This window comes from Apiospora kogelbergensis (genome assembly GCF_038363985.1).
Source record: "Apiospora kogelbergensis strain CBS 113332 chromosome Unknown utg000005l_segment0_segment0, whole genome shotgun sequence".
Lineage (NCBI taxonomy): Eukaryota > Fungi > Ascomycota > Sordariomycetes > Amphisphaeriales > Apiosporaceae > Apiospora > Apiospora kogelbergensis.
In genome coordinates this window covers 3049696-3072878 of record NW_027117422.1, presented here as the reverse complement: position 1 = coordinate 3072878, position 23183 = coordinate 3049696, and the positions used below count along the sequence as shown (strand labels likewise).

Below are 23183 nucleotides of genomic sequence, written 5' to 3'. Positions count from 1 at the left end.
CCGTGTGTCGTGCGAATCCCTGCGTTCATAGCAGCATAGAATTTGCGGGGCGCTTGGTCGAACCCAATCCGTCGATTCCCATTTTGGTGACATTCTTTCGAAACAAGTGCCGTCTGTGTCTGCGCGCAAACTTCGAGTCCCAGGCGGCAAACGGTATTTTTTTTTTCTTCAATCCCTCCGGAGGAGGACGAGGATCCGTACCCAAAGAATTGTCCCTATCCTCCTCTCCCTCCATCCGCTGGATGGTGTTCCCGTGGTGTGCTCATAACGTGGCAATCCCAATACTGGGATCGAGCCCGTAAAGTACTGTAGCTCGCGCTAAACTCCGTTGGAAGCTTCAAGTTGAAGAACAACGAAAGCAAGCACACCACAGAACGTAAAAACAATGACAGACAGGAATCCTGGAAACGATGAAGGGGAGGGGGAGGGAAAAGGGAAAAGAACAGGAACAGCCAGGGAAAACACGAAGAAGAGAAGAAAAGACGGTCACAAGGGAAAAGGAACGGGGTTGCCAGTTTAGGTACGAAAGCTTTAAACATCCCATCCCATTCACTCACTGACTGACAGGTACAGTCTTGGGGGTACTTGGTTGATGGCTGGTTTGGGGTACATTTGACCAATGTATCCCATGCTTGCTATCCAGCCCAGCCATAGGACGGCCCGTCAACTACGAAATTGACGCTAGCAGCAACCTCCAGACAGGGATCCATTTCGAGGCCATTTCACCCTGCAGAAGAACAGAGGAGCAGAAGAAGAGAAGAAGCAGGCCATGCCGACGCATAGGATAGAGGGAAAGCGTTCGACTTGAAGCATACAATGCGATTCCTTTGTTTGTTTGCCTGTCTCCGTCTGTCTATCCGTCTCTCGCTCTCCGGCTGGGTCTCATTTCCCTCCACACGTCGTCACCCATCCTGTGGGAAGAAGAGAAAGCGGATAGGCTTCTAATTGCACACACCCTATCTTGTTTCGTGTATCAACGAGGCCGGCAGTGCGTTACTGGCAGTGGCCGTTTGCGAACAGACGATGCATTATTATGTGTTGGATCTTTGGGACACGCAGATCTCGCCGCCCCCTCTGGTGGTGTCTGGTCTTCGTGCAATACAAGCAAGCGCTCTCTTCCACACACATACTACCTTCTCCTTCTCCTCAACGTCTTTACATTCCACCCACCATCAGGCCGGAACTCAGGCCGCAGGAATGCTCTTTTGATTTGACTCATTACTGACAAAAGGACGACTGATAGGTAGGGCCCAGAGGAGGCGAAAGGTGGGATCCGTTGCGTTCCCATCCTTGTTCCATGTATCCATCCCCTCGTGTCTCCATTTTGCCTTTGGCGTTTCCCGATACTAATGTAATGACAAACCACCGCCCAGATACCGTGGAATACCGCACGCTTGTCCCGCACCCTTCCTCCTATTGTACGTGAGCTGGACCCCCGACTGTAACCATTCTGTTTAGCTCGGCTTTTGAGCCATGAGATCGATGAATACGCATTGGAATCTCACCCACTACGATACGCTAACTGTTGCCGTTCGTTTAACTCCCCAATCCACTCACCACGCACAATCCGGGAGAGGGGGTTCTGAGGAGGAGAGGAGTTGGTTAACTTGGCTGGTATGCTGGGTAAGTCGGACCCACCTTATAGGCCACTGGAAGTCAGGGTCTAATACCTACCGTGGTGGGCCGGTTGTACCGATCACGATAACGCGGTTGAACAACAACAGCAGCAGCAACAACAGCTATCAAGCAGCCACTCCGTAGAGCAGATAACATCTCGCACACACTCACACCACAAACGACGGCGACTTTCCTAGAATACGTGTGCTAGAATTCCATTTCGCTCTAGTCGAGACCGTCCCTAGACCATCGCTTCTCTCCACGGGTTCCTGGTGAATCACAACGCTTAGGTCTGTGTCACTTAACGCTATTTTACCCCATCGCCTTCTCCACCTCAAGTACACACGCTCTGGCCTGCTCCTCCTCCAGCATGCCGTTGTTTCTGCCTGCTGTACATACATGTGCTGCAGGTGAAATTTGTATTTCTAACCTTGCTACATGCCCTGTTGGCTCGATTGAGCTTTTTTTTTTTTTTTGGCGGCGCCTGAGCGGGTATTTGCCGTTGCCATCATAATATATGATGTAATAGCCAGAGTACGGAAATGATGATAGTTACCTAGCAGTGGCTAGTTCGACTAGCAAGAAGACGTCGGTCCTGGTGTGTACGTGTATGTGTAGGGAAGGGATGCTGCCTTGCTTAGACTGGCAGACTGGGTAGCTCCTAGACAAGACCTCGCTGTGATGGCCGAAGCAAGACTCAAACTACAACAATGTGGCCTGACAGTCTCAGGTTATTTTCGCTGGTTTACTCAGATATACTCCTTCGACAGAGATGAGATAAACCCTTCGCTACGGGCGGCTACGGTTGACGCGGGATATGTTGCGGCATGTATTATAGAAAAGCACCCGAAACCGCTTGCTTCTTAAATACCTAGTAAGCCTGCACACCCCAGGCGCCTTGTCCCCTGAGTGTTTTCGATGCCTGAGGCTGTCCTGCTTATTGACGTCTTGTATGGTCATTCGAAGCAGTTGGGACGCCGTGATTACCAGGCTAGGTATTTTTACTCGGTTCATCTCCCATAATGTCAAGCCCGAATGCGTGGAAGCGTGCATATGCAATTACGCCACCAGCAAAGATCGGGCATTGATTGCCTGCCGGCACACATTCAATGCATGTAGAGAAAGAGAGGAAACTAGAACCGCACGTACTTCATGCGATTTGTGGACTCTAATCCCTGAACACTCGACGGGACAGGAAACAACTGAAGTTGTGGGCGTGGTATGCAGGTATGGAACCGCTTCAGTAGCGAACAGGCAATGGAGACGGTTTAAACGGTGTCCCCTCCCTGCACGACCCATTATGTATGCGGTTCTGCAGGCCTTATAAAAGTGCCGTCAGGCCCCCAGTTCATTGAGTCGCACTCACTGCTGTCTGCCACCTTTGCCCCCTACTGTTCCTGTCCTCACAAATGAGCAGATCACTAAAATCCGGGTTACGGGTCTCGTCATACCTTGGACATACGCTTCACCGGGCAAGTCGTAGGCCGCTTCGGGCGCCGGGGCGCGTTGGCGGTATTGGTCGACGATGAAATGCCAGAATCCTCCATAGCCCGGAGCGCGAAAGGAACCTTGAGCCCCCTGGACACCACAATTGTGTCGCCGCGAGCAAACACGACAGCCCCGACCCCCGCTTCGCTGGCGCGCGTGGTGAACAACCGCCGGTGACCACAGGCCAGCCCCATGTGCTGTTCCAGGGTCAAGGAGCCGGGCGGCAGCCCCGGCCGTCAGAATGTGCAGCATCGGCGCTAATTTGGAATAGACAGCCCGGTGAGCCATTATGCGGTTAGCGGACCGCCACTTGTTCAATCTATCGTACAGAGAGCCAAAGCCCGAGAGGGTGTTTAGACGACTTTTTCCAGCGTCAAATACTTGATCGCCGATCAGAACGTTCCATAGCTTCAAAATACCTGGTTCTGTACGATAGAGGAGGGCCAGGACTGCTCGAAGATGAAGTGTACGCATATAAAAGTATATATCCCAGATGAGGCGTTGGATGGAAGACAGCCGCTCTTTGTAGAGCTTGGGGGAACCTTGGGCTGAATACTTCGCCTATATTCTCTTTTGATCTTTGCGCATTTGCCTGTTCGGGAGACCGGGTCCCACCGTGCGCAAACCGGGGACTTCTCCAATCAGACCCGCTAGATTCCTACCAAATCTCATACGCAACTCTCCAGAGACAAGTCGCCTATTCAAGGATAATAGAAGAAACAGTTGTGGGATCTTGTAAGACGTCTGATTAATAGATCCTCGCCATGCCACCTAAGCGAAAAGCACCACCTGCCGCCGAGGGCGAAGCAGCCGCCGACTCCCCAAACCTGCGCAGGTCAACGCGTCAGAAATCATCTGCTACCGTAGACGCGACGAAGGCGGCGACGGCTACCAAAGCAACAGCAGCAACAGCAACAACAACATCAAAGGACAAGACTTCCGCAGCTACCCCGGCTGATAAGAAAAGCTCAACGAGCAGCCGCCACCGCAGCAGCGCAGAAACTAATGACGTCGCCTCAAAGGAGAAATCCGGCCAAACTGTACTGTCCTCCCAGCTCACCTGAGTTAACACACTGTATACAAACATCGCATTATTTACACCTATTTCTGTAGGACACACAGGCTAATGCGAAGTCGGACGCACCAAAATCGGCCAAGGCCACATCAGAGAAGTCGACATTGGAGGTCAAGTCTGATGCTGGGCCGGGTGATCCATCACAGGACAGGTCATACTGGCTCTTGAAAGCGGAACCAGAGACACGCATGGAAAATGGGGTAGATGTCAGATTCTCTATAGATGACCTGGCTGCGCGAACAGAGCCCGAGCCATGGGATGGTACGTCTTTCCTCTTCTGCATACAAGTCTAATGACTTCAAGTAAGTTGTATTTGTATATGTTGACACAATTTAGGGATCCGCAATTACGCTGCGCGCAATAATCTTCGGGCGATGAAGAAGGGCGATATTGCCTTCTTCTACCATTCCAATTGCAAGGAACCTGGAATCGTGGGCACAATGGAAATTGTGCGCGAACATTCCCCTGACTGTAAGAGCTATCTGACCCTTTCCCGTTTTCCTGCCCCATTCGGTTGGATTTCGTCACGGGTCTTTTTCTTGGATACAGCATGCTGACACGATCATAGTATCGGCCCATGACCCCAAAGCGCCATACTACGACGCTTCATCAAAACCATCCGAACCCAGGTGGAGTGTGGTGCATGTTGAATTCCGCAGCAAGTTTGCTCGACAGATAGGCTTGAAGGAACTGCGAGAGATGGGCAAGCCTGGTCAGCCCTTGGAGAACATGCAATTACTCAAGCAGAGCCGACTGAGTGTGAGCCGTGTGGCTCCCACAGAGTTCGAGTATCTTGTAGGGGTCGCAACGGAAAGAGGCGGTATGTCCAAGGCGGTATAACGCTTTTCTGAAAGTGCGGTGTATGGGCAGTAGACTGTATGATAGAATTAAATCGTTTACGGCTTCGGCAAAGTTTGCACAGTGTATTCTAAAACCGTACGAAGACCAGGGTCTAGGATTTCCGAATCCAACACGGGGTTTATCCAGGCCAGTGTCTTGCGGGCCAATTGGATTTTATCGCTGGTTGATGTCAAAGACGACTTGAGGCGGGACAGGGCCTCCCGCAACGCCTTCGGGTAGGCAGCAGTGTCAATGGAAATGCCAACAAGAGGCTGCCGAATGAAGCAGTTGCATGCCGCTGGGCTGTGAGGGTAGAGCTCTGACATGGTGTCCAGAACATGCTGGACAATTTTGGGCTGTGTAGAGACTTGCGGGAAATCGCCGAACACATCGAAGAATTGTTCCGCTGCTGCCGCGTTGAAGAAAGACTGCTTCTTTGCAATGTCGAAAATAGCCATGGGTATCGCTCCATCCAGGGCTGGGTTCTTTTCCTCCAGCTTCTCAGCCGTGCTGTTATCAAACACCTTCTTCGTTTGGCCATCGGGGTTGGGCACGATCAGGCGGCCGTTCTCGTCGGCATCGTCTTCGCTGTCTTCTTCGTCGAAGAGCATCTGGTCGTCATCATTCTCGGCTTGCTCCGCAATTGCTCTGGCGACGCCGCCCTTCTTGTTCTTTCGCTCCTCCATCTTCTCAAGCCACTCCATCTCGCAACGAGCATACTCGATCCATACCATAGAGTCTTTGGTGCAGAACCTCGCGCCACGCATGAAGAAGTTCCTCGCAGCGCTCATGTCGTTGTTGCTAGCGGCCCTCTTTCCAGCAAGCACCCACAGTTCACTCTTGGCAGGGTGCATGCGCAGTGCCCTCGTGATGACCCTGCGCCACCTTTTAGTGGCCTTGACATCCTTCGCAAACGTCAGGTATTCCCTCCATAGCTCGAGGCTTCCAGGATGCCGCGCAATAGCACGCTCTAGGATGCCAAAGATGCGGCCTTGGCCAGCGTGAGAGGTGCTTTGGCTAATTCGTAGGCGAGCGCAACGCTTTGCGCGCAGCTTCTCAAGGGACCTCTCCCATGCCACGTAGGCCATGTAATCCACGGGCTTGCATCCTGGCGAAAGGACCCTGTGCTCGAAATCCTCGCGCTTCCGTACTAGATTGCGAATTTCGGCCTGGGAAAAGATGTTCTTCGCTTCGAAGTCGCGGAGCTGGGGGACGGACTGTTCGAGGTAGTACCGGGCTTTGTCGGCAACGGCAGCCATATTGACGGCTTGAGGGCTGCACTGCGCTGCGCCTTGTTGGAAAGGTAGGAAGAGTGTTGTTATCGGGTTTCGATGTTCTGAAGGGGTTGACCTCGAAAAGCTCGATTGGAGGAAACGGCAGAATTGAACTTTTTAGTGGAGACGTTGCCGGTTCTGCGGTGCGGTGTGGCATCAGGCCTGTGCATGGGCCTGTGCGGGGGGGGGCCTGTGGCCTGTGGCTCAACGGGCTACGGTAGGTAAGACAAGAGACACGATACTTGGTGAGGCTCGGCGTGGGGATTTGCTGTCTGTCTACATACATACTAGTATGGGGAAACGACGCTACAGATGGGGACATAGATACATACAGAGGCCTGGAGTGTCCAGCTTGCACATGCAAGTGGGAGCAACGAGCAACAACCTGTCTGTCTCTCCGCACAGGATCTTGTAGGGAGACTTGCCGACCTGCCGATGCAAGCCAGGTAGGTTTGAAGCTGGTAAACAGGATACGGGAAATCCTATGTACATGACCCAGCCCCTCTTTGGCAACCGGTCACACCACCCTCATTGGGCCAGGTAAATGAAAGAACATGTCCCCCTCGGCTAGATGCAGTACGCAAAGACTGGCCTGACGCCTTCCCACGCGACACAAGACGACCGAAGCTGCCGGAGCTAACAGCTAACTTGATCGCGGATCAACACATAGAAAGTAACCTCTGCTTCCAACATTGAGCCCAGTAGCCCAGGAGCCCAGGCCAGAATCCAAGCGCAATTGCCAAATCAATCAAATGTTATCCTCGTAGCTTACTTGGAACATTGGCACTTCATATCCTCTCTCCCCCTCCCCTCCTCCACCTCTTCTCCCTCTGCTTTTCTCCATCTTCTCTCGTCCCCCTCACCCCCCTAGTCTGTCAAGTAGTAAAAGAAGCCTCCTCTTTGCCCATTGTCTGATGTGCGCCCATCGAATCGCCTGAGTTGTGAGAGGGAGCCGGGTCTCGTTCATTAATCACGATGGTGTCATCCACCTACAAGGACAAGCCCAGCGGGGCGCTCTTCGCCTTTAGTGCAAAGTGGATTTCCTACGCGCATACCATCATCGCATACAGTCAGTGAGAGATTTGTCGTTGTCACTCTGTATTTCATGTGGCCTACTTATGCTAACCTTGTCGCCGTGGCTAGCTGCTTTCGTCGGCGCACTTGTCGTCGGCATATCACTGCATTACCACAATATTGTCCAGAACGAGTTCTACGGCTATCCGCAAGAATGGTTTCCATCCGTTTCCGCCACGATCGGCGACCGATACCCCGAGCGCTCTTTCTTCCAGCTTTTTATAGCCCTAACCTCTGGTACGTAGGCTGTTGCCCACTTGGTGGAGTCGGCACTCAACCAGATCCGGTCAGTGTTATGTCAGGGGCTGATATGGTTGCGCAGGGCCTCGGCTTGCTCTCATTGGACTCTGGTATTTACTGACGGCGAAGCCTGGACTTATGCTGCCTAAGTTTGTCGCCGGCGTGGGCTTTTTCCGGACACTCACTTGCGGAGGTTGGACGTACGTTACCTCGACAGAGGATCACGACTGGCATGACATCTTCATGATATCCTACCTTGTCGCAACGCTACCTTGGACCCTCGGATGCATTGCTTTGAGCCCGGCAAACCCCCAGGCTATCAAATATCGCAAGTATATCGCTGCGGCTTTCTTCGGCACCCTCATACCGTTGGTATACTTCTTCATCCAACACAAGGTCCATCGTGTTGCTGGAGGTGAGTTAAAGCTCGCATAACGGCCTTGCTGGGTTGCTAATACGACATAGCTTATACCACTTATGCCTTCCTTGAATGGTCTTTGATTCTGTATGACGTTGCCTTTGACACCGTCACCGTTCTTGACTTTTCCACTTTTGAGATAGTCGTCAGAGACGTCGGCGGGCTCAGTCAGGGGTACGTGCAATGGCTCCCCCAATAATTGCTTCCAGTGTTTTACGGTCGTACACTCGCTCGAGCTGGTTGTCCCACCATTTGGAATCTGCGAGGGCAGGTCTACCTACCTACTTATCCATCTTCGGATACCACTCTGAAGCGATATCCATTCAGGGTTAGATTGGTGCTTACTCGGCTTCGTACCCTCTAGCATCCGATCTCACTGATTTACCATGGGTCCTAAAGACACCCTCTAGACAATTTGACTCTTGTCGAAAATGTACACAAGTCGGAAAGGATTGATGTTGATATTGGTTGATTTCGTTCAAGCAATGGGACACTCAATTCGGTGGAAGTGAGAAAAGTCGTTGAATGCTCGGCTTCGGTCAGTACAGGCGGCCATGGCCAGCAGAGAGATGGTGAACCAGCTTGAGCGAGTGTGCCGATGCTTCGTTAAGGTCCATGCTCTGGAAGTGTATGCTAATGTACTGGCTAGAGTGAACAAGTCTAGTATGTCTCTCGCGGCGCTCGAACAGCAGAAGACGAAGGCCACTGGAGGTATCTTCAGCGTCAAATTCACTTGGAGAGAAACCTTTGACACGATCGCCGAAGTGTATCATGGCTATGTCTTCTGGTCCACGCTCACAGGCTTGGGACTCGTGATTTGGTATTTCCCACTATGGTTCATGGGTATATCGGGCTATGAGGCTCTGGTTATGTCGACAATATCGCCTCTTCTCCTAGGTATCAAGCCTCTGAGATCGGCTGTTACGAAACACCTGAGAATTTGCCACTTCCTTTCGCTTGCCGGCTTGCTAGCTTATCTGGTCGAAGACCCTGTCTATCGGCTCTTCACTGTCGGATTTGGTGTATCGATGTCATGCCTTTCCTGGGCGGCTCAACTGTTCTCAGAGAATTACCACGAAACCCGTCTCGAGTCGAAAATACTCGCCTTGCTGGTTGGATTGGTTCTTTCTTCAACAGCAAAGTTTGCTTGGTGGACGAATAACCCCATCTGGCCCATCATGCACGCGGGGAACGGCGGACAAAACGAGATTGGAATTTTCTTAGCGGTATTAGCTGTGTGGCAATTTACCCGAAGAGCACCGTTGAACACCGGGGAGGCCAAGGATGAGAAGTTGGAAGGTTCGGCCTTCCTGTCAGCTTTGGGCATTGCAGGTCTCTTATTTGGCTTTCACTCACTCTTGTCTGACTCGAGCACCATGATCTCCTGGGTCTGGGAGGGCTACCCTGTACGTGGTCCTCTGGCCTCGCCCCATGGATGGTTTATAGTCGCAGCTATGACCGGAGGTCTCCTGACCGGCCTCTCGTACCAAGGTCTGGTTTCTATGTGGTCTGCTTATGGCATTGGATGTGTTGGGGCAGCTGTCCTCACTTCGTATACTAATTGGCTTGGATACTATGGTGGACTTGTACTTGCGTTCTACCTGATGGCCATTGCAGGGCCGTTTCTCAAGAATGCTGCCAAAAGGAGTCCCGCGGCGACCTTCGGCCTTGGGTTCTTTTTCTACAATATCATGGTTCTGTTCCATGTATGGGTGGTCGCTTACGCTTTCGTCCCAGGTGGTTCCTACGTCCGGGAACACACTGACTGGGTTATGATTACCATGATGCTACTAATTGGCGCTGGCGTCTTCAACCTGACATATATCAACTCCCGTGGGCACCAGACGCCGCACCGCTCTGCGTCATCGCAGCATCGGAAGTACCACATATCGGCCCTGGCCTTAATTAATATGTTCTTTCTCGCAATGGCCTATCTCCGCTTTCCTACAAACGATTATGTGCCCTACCATGCCGAATCGCAGATAATCACGGCGGGCATTTGGACCATCCACTTTTCTCTTGATAACGACATGTGGTCGTCCGAGAAGCGCATTCGAAATCTGCTCAAAGAGCTTGAGGTCGACGTTGTTGGACTGCTAGAGTCGGATCTTCAGCGCATCATCATGGGTAACCGTGATACAACGCAGTTTCTCGCCCAAGACCTCGGCATGTACGTTGACTACGGCCCAGGCCCTAATAAACACACTTGGGGCGCCGCCCTGCTCAGCAAGTTCCCTATCGTCAATTCGACGCACCACCTACTTCCTTCTCCGGTTGGCGAGCTCGCGCCTATGATCCATGCCACTCTCGACTGTTACGGCGAGCTAGTTGACGTGTTCGTTTTCCACTCGGGCCAGGAAGAAGACGTCGAGGACCGTCGGCTCCAAACAGAGTACGCCTCTAAGCTTATGGGTAGTTCTCCGCGGCCCAGCATTCTCTTGTCCTATCTTGTCACCCAGCCACAACAGGGGAATTATAACACCTATGTGTCAGATATCTCGGGAATGCACGACGTCGAGCCTGGAGACTGGGACCGCTGGTGTGAGTATATCCTGTACAAGAAGCTACAGCGTGTGGCATATGCTCGTGTAAGCCGATCAACCATCACGGATACGGAGTTGCAAGTCGCCAAGTTTGTTGTACCCAGAAGAGCAGAGGAAAAGGCTCTTGTATCTGTTTTGGAGAACAACGAGCAAGCGAGGAACTGGAAGGTACAAGAAGATGAAGTGCCGGTCGGGTGGAGGTTCCCAGCGCTGCTCCGCGGCAAAGGTGTCAGGGGTCATCGCTACCATGTCTTTGACGAGCCTTACTATTATCTACCGAGAAGCTAGACCGAGACCAATCAGGGTGTTCGGAATGTGCACTGTACTGTATACGTCCAGTAATAGTTGACACCTAGAGATGGATGGAACGCGCGAGACGGCCGAGACGGCCGAGAACCGGAAACGAGTGTATGCATCACGTTTGATGAGTTCTGTTGTTCGCTTCTTGGTAGATATTTTAATATACCACTTGTGCTCCATGCGTTGTCGTTTGGCTAAAATCCAATCGACCGCAATTGAGATGCCAGCTGAACCCCCTTTTCATCCAAAGCCGACGACACCATCTTATATCTTACCAACCCCATTCATTGGTCCGATTTGAGAGGTTTATTCGCCACCAACTGCCAGCCAACAAACAACCTACGATACTGCATAACGTACATCAATATACCCCCGCAGTTCCTCTGCGCCCTGGTGTTGAATACTGACCAGTCATGATGAAGTAACGTCACGGTGCTACATGACTTACCTTCTGAGGTCTAGAGTCGTCATAACAGACCAAGAAGTCCGAGTTTTACAATCCGTCGTCTTCCACGAAATATTGCTTGGGGTCCTCGCCAAGGTACAACTCAGGGGTATTGTTGAAGTGTACTTAGCCCATATTATCTATCGAGTACTGCCATTTGAAGGAGGGTGAAACGACAACAAGAAGACTACGGAGATCATGGGCGGGCTTGGAGTCGCAACCATCGGAATCGCTCTTGGGGTAAGCTACCTCATACTTAGCAGCATCCATGCGTACACCCGTCTTCGCCATATCCCAGGCCCCTTCTGGGCGCGATGGAGCAACCTCTGGCTCAGCAGGCAAATGCTCCGCGGCGAATACGTTCAGATCATGGACAAGTTGCACAGACAGCATGGCCCCATCGTGTGCCTCGCTCCGGACTTCGTATCGATCAGCGACCCGGACGAGATCATAAGGACCAAGAAGAAGTGGCGTCGAGGGCCGGTCTTCAACGGCATCCGACTTAGGCCCGGACAGGACTCCATGTTCGTCCAACGCGACTCGAAGGCGCACGACCGGCTCCGCGCCAAGTTCGCACCGGCGTTCAATGGTAGGGATGTCCTCGAGGGCTCCCAGCGCATTGTCGACGATCATTTGGCCAGGCTGCTGGACTTGATCGAACGCAAGTATATCTCTACCCCTGAGAAGTACAGCCCACTGGACCTGACCAAAACCCTCACCTTTTTCACAACCGACATCACGTCGAGCATGGTACTCGGGAAAGACTCCGGGTGTGTGGAAAGGGAGGACGATTTCCACGGGTACATTCATTCGATTGAGTCCTATATGACCGTGTTGTCTTCCCTGGTTGTGCTGCCAGCATTCCAGAAGTTCATGGGGACCCCCTGGCTGAGATTCATGGATTTAATGCGGCCGCCCCTGCGTCCAGTCCTGGAACTAGCCGAGAAGTCTGTCAACCAGCGATTCGGTGAAAAGAGGATCGAGCAGAACGATATGCTGGGCTCGTTTGTCGCGCATGGGCTGTCCCAGGAAGAACTGAAGTACGAGACAGTCTACGTCCTGGCCGCTGGCTCGGACACGAGCTCGACTGCCATGAAAGCGACGATACTGCATCTAGTCTCATCGCCCTCGGTGTACCGCAAGCTGCAGCAGGAGATCGACGAGTCCCTTGCGTCGGGAAAAGTCACCACCTCGCCGGTCAGCTCGTCCCAGGCAAGGGAACTCCCTTACCTGCAGGCAGTCATCAAAGAGGGCCTCCGGATATTCCCACCAGCTGCCATTTTGCCTGTAACATCCGACCAAGACGAGGTGGTCTGCGGCAAACTCATACCGGCGGGCGTCAACGTCGAGCCATCGATCAAAACTGCAGCTAGGGACAGGGGTGTCTTCGGTGGGGATGCCGATGTCTTCCGACCGGAGCGATGGCTAGAAGCTGATCCGGAAAGGCTCGAAGCGATGGAGGAGACGACCAGGATCATTTGGGGAGGACCCAGCCGCTGGGAGTGCCTGGGCAAGAAGATCGCCCTCATAGAGCTCGACAAGATCTTTTTCGAAGTGAGTCCTGTGGTCTGTTAGCTTGTTCGGAGGTGTATTTGTCCTAACTAACGGCCTGAACTCAGCTGTTTCGACGATTCGACATGGTGCTAGCCGATCCCACCAATCCATGGAAGGTCAAAAGCTGTCGTCTCTGGGTCGCCACTGATATGTACGTGAAGGTGGAGCGCAGGGAACATGCAATCTGACTTGGACGACGTGAGCCCGGCTTTCTCGAGGCAGCGCACGCTTGCAGGAAGCAGGATAGCACTTGCTTGGCGGCTCATGTTGTCAACCACTCGTAAGCCACTTTCAGCACCCCTCTTACAGCATGTACACAGGGGATGAGCCGAAATGCAACGACACTACTACTTGATTGGATATGCATATGTCTTGGTCTCACTCAGGGATCAGGGGGTCAGGGGCCAGGCGTGGGTTACTTTCTGCACTCATCATTGGTACCACATACTCGGGGTTCGAACCAACTGCATGTACTTGTCTAATAGGCGCTGTGACGATGACCAAATTGTCGATTGCCAATTCCATACGGCGTATTAGATTCCAAGCCGTGTGATGCCTCTCCCTTTACTCCTGCACACTCGGTGACAGGCTGTCCTGCCCGTACGCCGCCAACCCACGCCTCTCCGCCACTCTCAGACTGTTCACATTGTAGGGCAAGGTAGCCGTCTCGGGGTTCCCGTAGATAGCTTCGCCCTTCCGCCTCTCCACCATGTTCAGACTGTTGACATTGTACGGCAGAGTAGCCGTCTCTGGATTGCCGTAGATGGCCTCTGCCCTCTTGGCCTCGTTCGCGTCAGCGATTTGGATCACATAGCCTCCATCCATTGAACTTACTATGGGCGCGCCGATCGTGAAAGAAAGCAGCAAGGCAGTGCAGGAGGTGATAGCCTGGAAACGCATCGTATCTTTCCTGTGAAGAGCAGGGGGTATCTTAGAGCAATGTGGGTTGGTCTGTGATCAGAGCAAGGACGAAGAGGCCACCCATGTGCAGTCGGTTCATTATTTATATTGGGCTTCACTGGGAGGCCTTCCAATGCGCCAGTCATGTCCATGGCAGTCGTATCACACGCACCACTCGTATGGCCCCTCACATAGCGTGAAGGATCACGTAACCGACCAATCGGATGGAGAGGCGGCGTTATGTTTGCTTACAGCATTCGCTTGGCAGGTCTCGACACATCACGATTCCCTTGTACTTGCGTCTGTCTACTTGCCTCGTACTTGAAGCCCCTGGATCCCCAAATACTGGCTGTCGGAAGCACAGCATCTTACCACACCCCTTTATGAATCTCTTCAACCCCACACACCTGGTTTCGGTTTGAGTCTAGATGGCCTCGTATGCTGCAAACATCTATGACCCGTTGGGCTCGCCTGATATTGACGCCAATGAAGACGTGGGCTTTCTCAGTGAGAGGCGGCATGCCTTGCACCCCTCTCGCAAAAGCACAGCAAGAACGTATGTCGTTATCACTGCGATCAACACGTTGTTCTTCATTATATCGTGTGTAATGTGTGGAACGTGGTACTACAACGTATACTTGAGGAAAAACGGTGGGCTGCGACAAGCATCGTCCTACAGTAAGTACTTCTCTTTGAGGACACGGGGCCCAGCAGCGATTTCTCTTTACTGAACAATCCAAAGGCCCCATTCTCGACTTGTTGGATCTCGATATGAGTGTTCAGACCATGAATGGGACTTTGTTTCGGCCCAAGGACGGCGGGTCAATCGCCCGTCAGATGCCCAACCCGGATTCGGACGCCATTTGGTCCGAGTATGAACTCACCCGCTACTTCCCTGTCACTTCTGCTCAGATCCGCGCTTTGGGGAAAGACCCGGCGACCACAGCAAAGTTGGAAGACGAAGATTGGGGTCTGGGAGACGATAGCTACGTGACCATCCTTGATGTGTATCATCAGCTCCATTGTCTGAACACGTTGAGGCAGCTGGCCTATCCCGAGTACTATTCTAACAGCACCCACCCGCATTCGGCAACGACAGGCTCGGAGAAGAGAGGCGGTGAGAAGGAGAAGACGACGAAAAGCGAAATCCTCGCCACCCACGTCAACCACTGCGTCGACATGCTGATGCAGGCGATCCAGTGCAGCGGCAACGTGAACCTGATCACCATGCATTGGGTCGAAGAGCAGCCGTATCCGTTCCCGGACATGTCGGTGAATCGTCAGTGCATCAACTTCGAACGTCTGAGCCAGTGGAGGAAGGAAAACACGCTGGACATGGGGAAGTACGTCAAGACGATGCGGAAGAAGGAGGACAAGCACTACCACCAGCTGAAAGCCCCCGATGCTTACTACAAGTACTACATGCCGGACGCAGTCAATCCAAACCATCTGAACGGTGCCAATCCAGGGGAAGACTTCAACTTGTAATCGGATCAAGGCGAATCCAGTCCAGTCAATAGAGTACCCGAGAGAGGTACATCCATTCAGCGCGACCTGGCTAGGTAGAGGTGGAAATAACGTGGTTACCGCATAGGGAAGAGAATCCGTATCGACATAGACACCATCACAAAACAGCCAATGACACACACACAGCTGGCGTATAAGGGCCATGATGGTTGTATTGAACAAAAACTTTTAAACATTATTATGACGTAGAGAGTGACTAAATATGTAAAACATTACCCCTGTTGTTGCCTAAACGACCAAGCCATGTCAATTTCATAAGATCAGTTCCATGCGTAAACTGATCATGTTGTCATGTGTGATCCGTTTCGTATCCCCTCCCAACACCAATAAGCCAGAGTGTTTACAGGCAGTAAGACCACGAGGACTCGACCTCATAGTGGCTGGATCCCTGCCAGCCGGGCTCATAGGTGGCAGCGGAGCTGTCGTACTGCTGCGTGAAGAGCTTGCAGTAGGTACCCTTGGCGACACCGTTCTCCTTGATCATGAAGGCGTTGAAGAAGTTGCACTTGCTGGGGTTGTAGCCGAAGTAGCTCATCCACTGAGACCACTTGTTCGAGGCGACGTTCTTGGCGTTCTGGGCCTGGGCGTAGGTGGAGCAGAGGGAGACGTCGAAGGGGCCGGGGAAGAAGTGTTGGCCGAGGCAGGTGCGGGGGTGATCGTGGACGGCACCGCACTTCGTGGGCTTGCTGCAGCCGGAGGGTGTCTCGGGCGTGGTGGTGTTGGTCTTGCTGTAGCCGTTGGAACCGGTGATGACAACCTCGAAACCATCGCCACGAGTCTGACCCTTGTTGACGGCAGCATCAGGGGTGACACCGGATCCCCAGTACGAGCACTTGTAGTTGGTCATGGAGTCGGGCATAGGGCAAGAGCACTTCTCGCCGTTCCAGGCGGGGTCACGCTCCATGTAGATGTTGAAGCTGGTGCAGAGGTTGGTGTTGTCGCACTTGTTGGCGCAGAAGTCGACATCGTAGCTCTTGAGCGTGTCGAAGCCGAGGTAGGTGTTGGCGTTGACAGCGGCGGTCAAGTCCTTGAAAGTGGAAGCATAGCCCTTGGGGTCCTTAGCAGACTGGGCAATCTTGTGGAGAGCCGCATCGGCGACGAAACCAGCGGCACTGTCGACCTTGGCGCGGGGAGCGTAGCCATCGGGCTGGGGAGCGCAAGGATCCTCAGGGTTGATGAAACCACAGTAGGTGCCTTCCTCAAAGGGCTTCGCGCAGTCGGTAGCAGTTGTGAAGATGAAGGTGTTGGTCCAGCTAACAGGCGTGCAAGAAGAGGGGACGATGCCAGTGCTAGTGGGAACCGGAGAAGTAACGGTAGTAGCAGCGGCGGTGGTGGTGGTCTGCTGAGGCACCGAAGGGGTGGTCATCGGGACGGTACCGTAGCCGGTGGGAGTAGGGCCGGCAGGGGGGTTGAGGACCACCGTTAGGAGGGGAAGGAGGCTGAGGGTTGCCGTAACCGCCGTTGGGAGGGGAGGGAGGTTGAGGGTTGCCGTAGCCACCGCCGGAAGGAGGGGCAGGGGCCTGAGGAGCGCTCGGCTTGGGGCAGTACCACCAGAAGCAGAAGGTGCGGGCCTCCAGACTGCGCTTCTCGGGGGCGTTGGCTACGGCAGACGCGACGGCAGAGGCAGCGGCGGTCGCGCTGGAGGAAGCGGCAGCAGCGTTGTAGACACTGGCTTGCGAGACAACACCCATGGCGGGGCCGGTAGGGGCCGGGGCGTCGTGGACAGCGTTCAGGTCCAGAGCCTGGGGCGCCGGCGAGGCGGCAACGAGCGCCGCAGCGCCGAGGATGATGGCAGAGCGCATCTTGCAGAGAAGATTAGAATATTAGAAGGAAGGAAGTAGCGAGTGTGAGAAAGAAGCGAGAGTGTAGGGTAAAGCTGGCTTGGCTTGGAGAGGATGAGGGATAGAAAGCAGGAGATTGGGGGATGTCGGCCGAGTCTATATACGCAGACCTCGCGATCGCTCGCCCGGTAGCGACACAAGTCCATCACACAGCCAAAGCTTCCGTCTCACGACATTGCGAGCGCGCTTTGGTCCTGGTGCATCGGGGTAGGCGCCTTCTCTGGTATGGTCTGGGCCCGGAAAAGAGTCGCGATAGCTTCCAGGGACTAGAGCGGCAGCACTAGTACATCAGCCGTCCGTGGAGCTCATTACGCAGAGGCCGGCTTGGAAATGCCATGTTGCTGTTAGTCGAGCGGCCGTTCGTTCGTGTCAACGATGTGCTCGACATGACTCTCTGCAGCCGCGATGCAACTTCGGCTAGGGCACACAGGTCGGGTAGGTAAGGTAACCAGAAGCAGAAGCGGTGTTGACGCCGGTGCAGGGGCTAATCAGGTAGCCAGCGCGCCTTAGCTCAGGTAGCCCAAGTCGAGCTCGAGTATGCAGGTCCCGTGCGGCATGGCTGCGGACCCTGGCTCGCTCTTTGCCTGATCCTGAGGGAGACGGCTAGTTTATTGAAGGCTGCCAGGGAAATTCGGCATTTGACGGCAATGTCAGCTGTCATGTTTTCGTTGTCCAAAGTGGGAGGCGTCTTGTTTGTGCCTGTCTTCTGTCCTTCCACCTTCGACCATGGAAGTAGGACGAACGGTATGGTATGACATGGTGTTTCTTCGCATCGGCCAGTGCCGAAGACCAGATTTGCCGGCTACGCCGGAATAGGATCAGTCCATGCAGGAACCCGCTGGTCGGCTCGTCGGGTTTTCTTCGTCTCGTCTCATTGAAGTCCTGCAGTCCTAAAGTCCTCTAGTTCGTCCGCCCCCGTAGTGGCTCGACCGCCCGTGCTAACTCGAGGTTAAAAGACTGCAGAGCAAAAGAGGCCAAAAAAAAAGGGGGCCTGGAAAGCCTGTTTGTTAGCTCCATACGACAGGCCAATATTGGAGCCGTGCGGTAAGATGATCGACAATCTCGGGGGATAGCAGAACTAGCAGAACAAATCGTCCCCTGAAATCATCCCTGCATCGAGCACCAAAAAAAGAATTAGAACGACTAGTCGCACTGCAAGCTGTTTCAAGAAATCTTCGCCTCGTCACTTGCGTCTGTCGTGGCTGGCCTGTCCTTGGTGTACCAAACTCAAATACGTCCCTGGAGCCACGACCGTTGCGTCCCCGCCCAGCGCCCAGCGACGATATGCATATTCGCAACAAGAATCGGTGGGACCATCGATGCTTATGCGGCTTGGCGGGAAAGAGAGTTGTGACGTGGTGTGCCACATCAATAACCCTGGATGAAAAGCATCATCGTCAACAACACGGCATCGGAATGCCGAGCTGAACCTCCCAGCGCGCCCGCGTCGTTGGCTTCTTCGTCAAGCCAGCGAACAGCCTTTCACTGTCGACCTTTGCAGGGCCAGCCCCACCGCCCGCAGCCGGGCCACACCTGACACGACTCAGGGGATGGGTATAAGTGGTGCAGTAGAGGGACATGGAGCCGAGAGCGACCCCTTGTGCGTCGGCCGAGGCCAACGACCGACCTCGGAATCCCATTGATAGACACTATCAGATCCCCATCTCGTATACTGATTCATGACGACTCCGCGGATGGAGTCTTCGATTCCCGACGCTCCAGGGACGCGGCTAGGATTTCGTTTCTTTTCTGCCTCGTCTTGCTCTTTTTCTTTTTCTTTTTTACATCTATTCAGTTTCAGCGGGGATCTTACAATCCCGAGAGTCCGGAAAGTGATCGGCCGCCTTTAAACTAGTTAGCCGCGAACGTTGGGGCCAGAAAAAGATCGACAAACCCAACTGCCGCCTCTTCAACCACTTGTATGCATGTGTCTGACGTTGGAAAGCGGTGGGCAAAATCGTAAATCGTACTCGCGCCATCAAGGACGAAAGGGAAATAACGGGAATTGCCCTGCAAGCGCTCATGCTTGATCAGATGCCATGTCGTCTTGAATATTCGAGGGCGGCCTATTTGCTTGCTGCAGGTCTTCCATTCCTGCCAATCTGGCTTGGCATAGCGTCGAAGTCAAAAGTGAACTGGAATTGAAATCCTTCATCGGGGGCCTACCAAAGCATAATCTGCCACCTGGGACTCGAAGAAAGCCGCATGCGGATCTACCATGGATCTACTGATGGGCCGAATCCTGCTATACTGCTGTATCCACTGGGGATCTATTCCAACCCCAGTCGCTAGGATCGGCCGTATTTCTTCTAGGCTTTACCCCTTTTTTGGGTCTTCGTTTTTCTTCGACATAGGTAGTCATCACTTCATCATGGTTGCTGCTAGTCCAGGCCAGGCCATGCTAAGGGCAGATGGACCTGTCCCGATTGAAAACATAAGACCTTAACAGAGGTTATTGGATAGCACAGCGACTCGTACCTCGGCGGAAGGGAGCTGCCGCTGCAAAGAAACCCACATTTTAAGAGCCTCATAGGCATCGATGAAAATTTTGGGAGGCCGCCAGTAGTCCAGATCCTCCCCAGCAGGACCGAAATACAGTAGTTCCACGCTGGTGCTGATGGGAGCCGATTTCCAGGCAGTCGCGGCGGGGGGGAGGACCATAGCCGCTGCTAGTTGCTTTAAAGGCTCGAATGTGATCGTCGATATTTTCTTGTCTGGTTATGATATCACCAATTATCCAGCTGCGACTGGATCCCTTCAACCTTCGCTCCTTAGTCATGCGGGCGAGGCGGATACTGTGATCAGAATTAGGGGTAGACACGCGTGACACTGTATCTCAGACAGAGTATATATGGCATCAGGAAAACCTGGTGATCGTCAATCTTAAGAGTCAAACTTATACGGTTACGTTTCTGTCGGGTTGATAGCTTGACATTGAACCAAAGAGCCAAAAAGAGAAGGAAAAAAAGAGAAGGAAAATAAATTGAAGCCACTCAAGATAAATATGATTCCTAACGTCATTCTGAATATCACGGTTACTTTAGAATTTAAATCATCTGGCTTATTAAGAAAATGCGGTAACCTGATCGTCCTTACTTAATATGCTAGCCCCCAACTATGTGTCCTCTAGATACGAGCAGTTGCATAGAGTACTTTTGCTGGGCAGATAACCGTTGCTTTACTTCGTTCTTCTTCCCGAAGCCGTACAAAGGATTTGTGACTTTGGGATAAATCATTGATCTCGACTTCCGTTGTGTCTCGCGGCTCATGCTCAAGAACAGCCGGATAGACGCAATACTCTATCGTCCTTGGAGCATTATCTTTGTCAGGGGGATAACCAGGCCTCTCAAGTAGTACGAGTCCTGGGGAGTACTCTCTTTCGGAAACCACAGCTCATAACGGTTATGAGAGAGAGAAAGTTGCAGCTTCAGACGGATCCACTGATTAAATACAGCCGTGAGCTCTGATATTCGCCAGAGACTTTCTCCATGAATCATCGGGCTGATGTGCGGCGGAGCAAACAGGAGGGGGGGCTCGACTCTCTCCAAAAGTCAAGAATGGTACAAGTCGGTTGAAAAGTCTTTCCGAGTAAGTCTTTGCCTCGCAATCGAGTGCTTGGGGTAGGCCACTATCTGGGTCACCTAGCATCCGGGTCATCGCCTCGCAATATAACATGCGAAAAGCTCCTCTACTACCTGTAGTGTCAGAACGTTAGCAACTACCCAGGCATCCGCTTGGCATATCCCTTCTTCACCGGAAGTATGCACTCACAACGCAAGCGTACGGCTTCCAGGAAGATGCAGGCAAAATTCCTGTTTGGACCGGATGCTAGACTCCGCGTCGTTTCGAAGTGTAGGGCTTGTAACGCCTCTGGACTACCTGGAGCAAAGGTTTAGTCTTCGAGAAAACAAGATACGCCATCGTGAGACCAAGGTGAGTATACTCACATCTCGCGGTCAACTCTGTGTGTACAGAATGAGCCAGGACAAAATTGAGCTCAGTATCTAGACGCGATACGCTTGATAATTCATATGCCGCGCTTTGGTCCCCTATCGGTTGCCCAGGATTGAATACCCAATCAACAGCGCAAGCGGCCAAAACACCTCGCAACCACCTTTCCGTTGCCCGTTTGGAAGGTGGTTCAGAGAACACAGGCTGAGAAATAGTGTTCACTCCGGCCCGGAAAGGGGTAGGTGATAAGTTTTCGGAGTTGGAAGAAGAGTTGGAGGATTCTGAGGATGTAGAATATGAGCTTGGGTATTGCGCTATGGGCGACCTGGCCATCATGTCGGTACTCTCCTTATGAGGATATGCAAGGCACGATGAAATATGCATCTGCTCTCTGAGACGTTCCAGCGTAGGCACCTCGGTTAAAAGGTATCCGTCCCTTATCAGGGATTTTGAAATATTAAACCATTGGAGTGCTATTTTCTTGAGTGTAGACTGAATCTCGGCAGACTCAGGTGTCCATTGTATATTTGAAGCGGCGTGTTGTCGTTCAAATGGGGCTAGTGATTCTTCGAAACTACTGTGAGCATTAGGCGAGGGTGGTATGGCATGCAGCTGCGACTCGCCGCTCCCTGGTGGTTGTATCGATGCTCCGAGTTGGGCCTTCGTATCAGAAACTTGTTGGCCTCGAGGTCGGAAGCCAGACCCCGGCTCTTGAGCATCATCATGTGCCTCTTCAGTCCGAGGGTTCGAGCTAGTCGGGGTTCGCTCCGTGTTGGAATCGGGAATAGTTGAGGATGATTCTGTATTGTGGGAATGGGAAACCAATAAGTCCTCCGTACATGGATTAAAGGCAAGAATATCTTCCGCATGAGGGTCGGAGGCCAAGGCTTCTTCTCCAGCGCTCTGAGGCCCTCCATGGTAATCTTGAGCATTTTCAAGCGGCCCCAGTGGATATACCGAACGACACCGATCACACACATGATTTTCGGGTGCAACGGTGGAATCGTCGACTCCGTAGTAGCACACCACATGCTGCCAAGATGAGCACGCTGGATTAATGCATAGGACAGTGTCACCCAGCACATGGCTAAAGCCACATCTGCATCTGATAGGTTTAAAGTCCTCAGTAGATTCAGCGTATTGACCATTTCCCTGTGCCCATGACTCCTGGAACAATGCTAGTTGGCTTCTGTACAAAATAGGAAGGTTAATCAGTCATCGAGGAAGCAAAGAAAACGGACCACAGATCAGAGGCCGTTGGGGGTAATGCCACTCACTCCCTATAAAGGTCCACATCTTGGTTAACGCGGTTCCAAATGCCTGGCAACTCCATACCTAGATGCGGTAGAGTGTTGGTCCAAGCGCCTTGTAGGAATAGATTGTCTGGTTCTCGGTTGCCATCGTTGGGGCCATAGTTCTGCCACAGCGCTCTCATCTTCTTCTTTATTTGAGTAGCCGAGAAGGCAGGGAGGAGTTCGGCTAGACAGTCGCAAGCACGCGATATGCCTACGGCCCTGTCTCTTCGGGAAGAGTTTTCGAAGCTGTTGTCTTCAAAAGGCCACGATTCGCGAATTCTGCCCACCGAGATGTTGAGGAAGAAGAGGAGACGCTGGATGTCTTCGTCGCTCCAAGCCATGGTGGCTGCTGCGCCACCTGGCAGTGGCAGGGAAGGGCTTGCAGGCCTGGTGCATTCAAGGGGAGAGAGGGAACGGTATGCAAGTAAGCCGGATTCTCAAGCAAACCCCATCAAAGTGGTGAACGTGTACCAGCACGGAAGGCAGAGCGATACCAAGTCGTAGATGTTTTGGACGCTACGTAGCTGCCTGCCTGTGGCCCTGCGCGTGCCTGCTTGTTTGCTTGACGGGAAGGTGGGAGGTGCGAAAGGAAAGAGCTGCAATGCCAACCAACCCATCCGTTTGCCGCTGGGATTGCGAATACAGTAACGCATCACTGCCCATTCAGCTTTTGAGTCGAAGAAACCCAATCAAAGCGCTCTGGCTGCATATATATATACTCCGGAGTGTTCTATGCCGCCACCCACCTCGTGAGTCTTCTGCTGTTTGATCAAAAGGCCCGTCCTTGTTTGGGTAAGGAAC

At 52.9% G+C, this 23183-nt stretch overlaps 9 protein-coding genes across 9 annotated transcripts; 4 read left to right on the top strand and 5 right to left on the bottom strand.

Annotated features, from left to right (window-relative positions):
* Window positions 1-3062: 3062 nt before the first annotated feature.
* On the bottom strand, window positions 3063-3299 carry PG998_007600 (uncharacterized protein; the record flags this gene model as incomplete). The annotated part of the gene is made up of 1 exon (XM_066874416.1): window positions 3063-3299. One exon carries the CDS (start codon window positions 3297-3299, stop codon window positions 3063-3065), a length of 237 nt encoding a protein of 78 aa, XP_066730361.1.
* Window positions 3300-3869: 570 nt separating this feature from the next.
* On the top strand, window positions 3870-5020 carry PG998_007599 (uncharacterized protein; the record flags this gene model as incomplete). The annotated part of the gene is made up of 4 exons (XM_066874415.1): window positions 3870-4145; window positions 4219-4441; window positions 4517-4651; window positions 4749-5020. The coding sequence occupies 4 exons, from the start codon at window positions 3870-3872 to the stop codon at window positions 5018-5020; spliced, it is 906 nt and encodes a 301-aa protein (XP_066730360.1).
* A 56-nt stretch (window positions 5021-5076) lies between these two features.
* On the bottom strand, window positions 5077-6279 carry PG998_007598 (uncharacterized protein; the record flags this gene model as incomplete). Its single annotated transcript, XM_066874414.1, has 1 exon — window positions 5077-6279. One exon carries the CDS (start codon window positions 6277-6279, stop codon window positions 5077-5079), a length of 1203 nt encoding a protein of 400 aa, XP_066730359.1.
* Window positions 6280-7269: 990 nt separating this feature from the next.
* PG998_007597 (calcofluor white hypersensitive protein) lies at window positions 7270-10857 on the top strand (the record flags this gene model as incomplete). Its single annotated transcript, XM_066874413.1, has 5 exons — window positions 7270-7363; window positions 7438-7605; window positions 7691-8023; window positions 8074-8200; window positions 8676-10857. 5 exons carry the CDS (start codon window positions 7270-7272, stop codon window positions 10855-10857), a joined length of 2904 nt encoding a protein of 967 aa, XP_066730358.1.
* Window positions 10858-11497: 640 nt separating this feature from the next.
* PG998_007596 (Cytochrome P450 71A20) lies at window positions 11498-13056 on the top strand (the record flags this gene model as incomplete). The annotated part of the gene is made up of 2 exons (XM_066874412.1): window positions 11498-12868; window positions 12934-13056. Coding segments are annotated over 2 exons (1494 nt in total), but the record flags the coding sequence as incomplete, so codon positions are not given.
* A 376-nt stretch (window positions 13057-13432) lies between these two features.
* Window positions 13433-13768, bottom strand: PG998_007595 (uncharacterized protein; the record flags this gene model as incomplete). The annotated part of the gene is made up of 1 exon (XM_066874411.1): window positions 13433-13768. One exon carries the CDS (start codon window positions 13766-13768, stop codon window positions 13433-13435), a length of 336 nt encoding a protein of 111 aa, XP_066730356.1.
* A 428-nt stretch (window positions 13769-14196) lies between these two features.
* Window positions 14197-15256, top strand: PG998_007594 (uncharacterized protein; the record flags this gene model as incomplete). The annotated part of the gene is made up of 2 exons (XM_066874410.1): window positions 14197-14446; window positions 14511-15256. 2 exons carry the CDS (start codon window positions 14197-14199, stop codon window positions 15254-15256), a joined length of 996 nt encoding a protein of 331 aa, XP_066730355.1.
* A 379-nt stretch (window positions 15257-15635) lies between these two features.
* PG998_007593 (uncharacterized protein) lies at window positions 15636-17097 on the bottom strand (the record flags this gene model as incomplete). Its single annotated transcript, XM_066874409.1, has 2 exons — window positions 15636-16584; window positions 16673-17097. The coding sequence occupies 2 exons, from the start codon at window positions 17095-17097 to the stop codon at window positions 15636-15638; spliced, it is 1374 nt and encodes a 457-aa protein (XP_066730354.1).
* Window positions 17098-20964: 3867 nt separating this feature from the next.
* PG998_007592 (uncharacterized protein) lies at window positions 20965-22723 on the bottom strand (the record flags this gene model as incomplete). The annotated part of the gene is made up of 2 exons (XM_066874408.1): window positions 20965-22276; window positions 22365-22723. The coding sequence occupies 2 exons, from the start codon at window positions 22721-22723 to the stop codon at window positions 20965-20967; spliced, it is 1671 nt and encodes a 556-aa protein (XP_066730353.1).
* Between the last annotated feature and the right edge of the window lie 460 nt (window positions 22724-23183).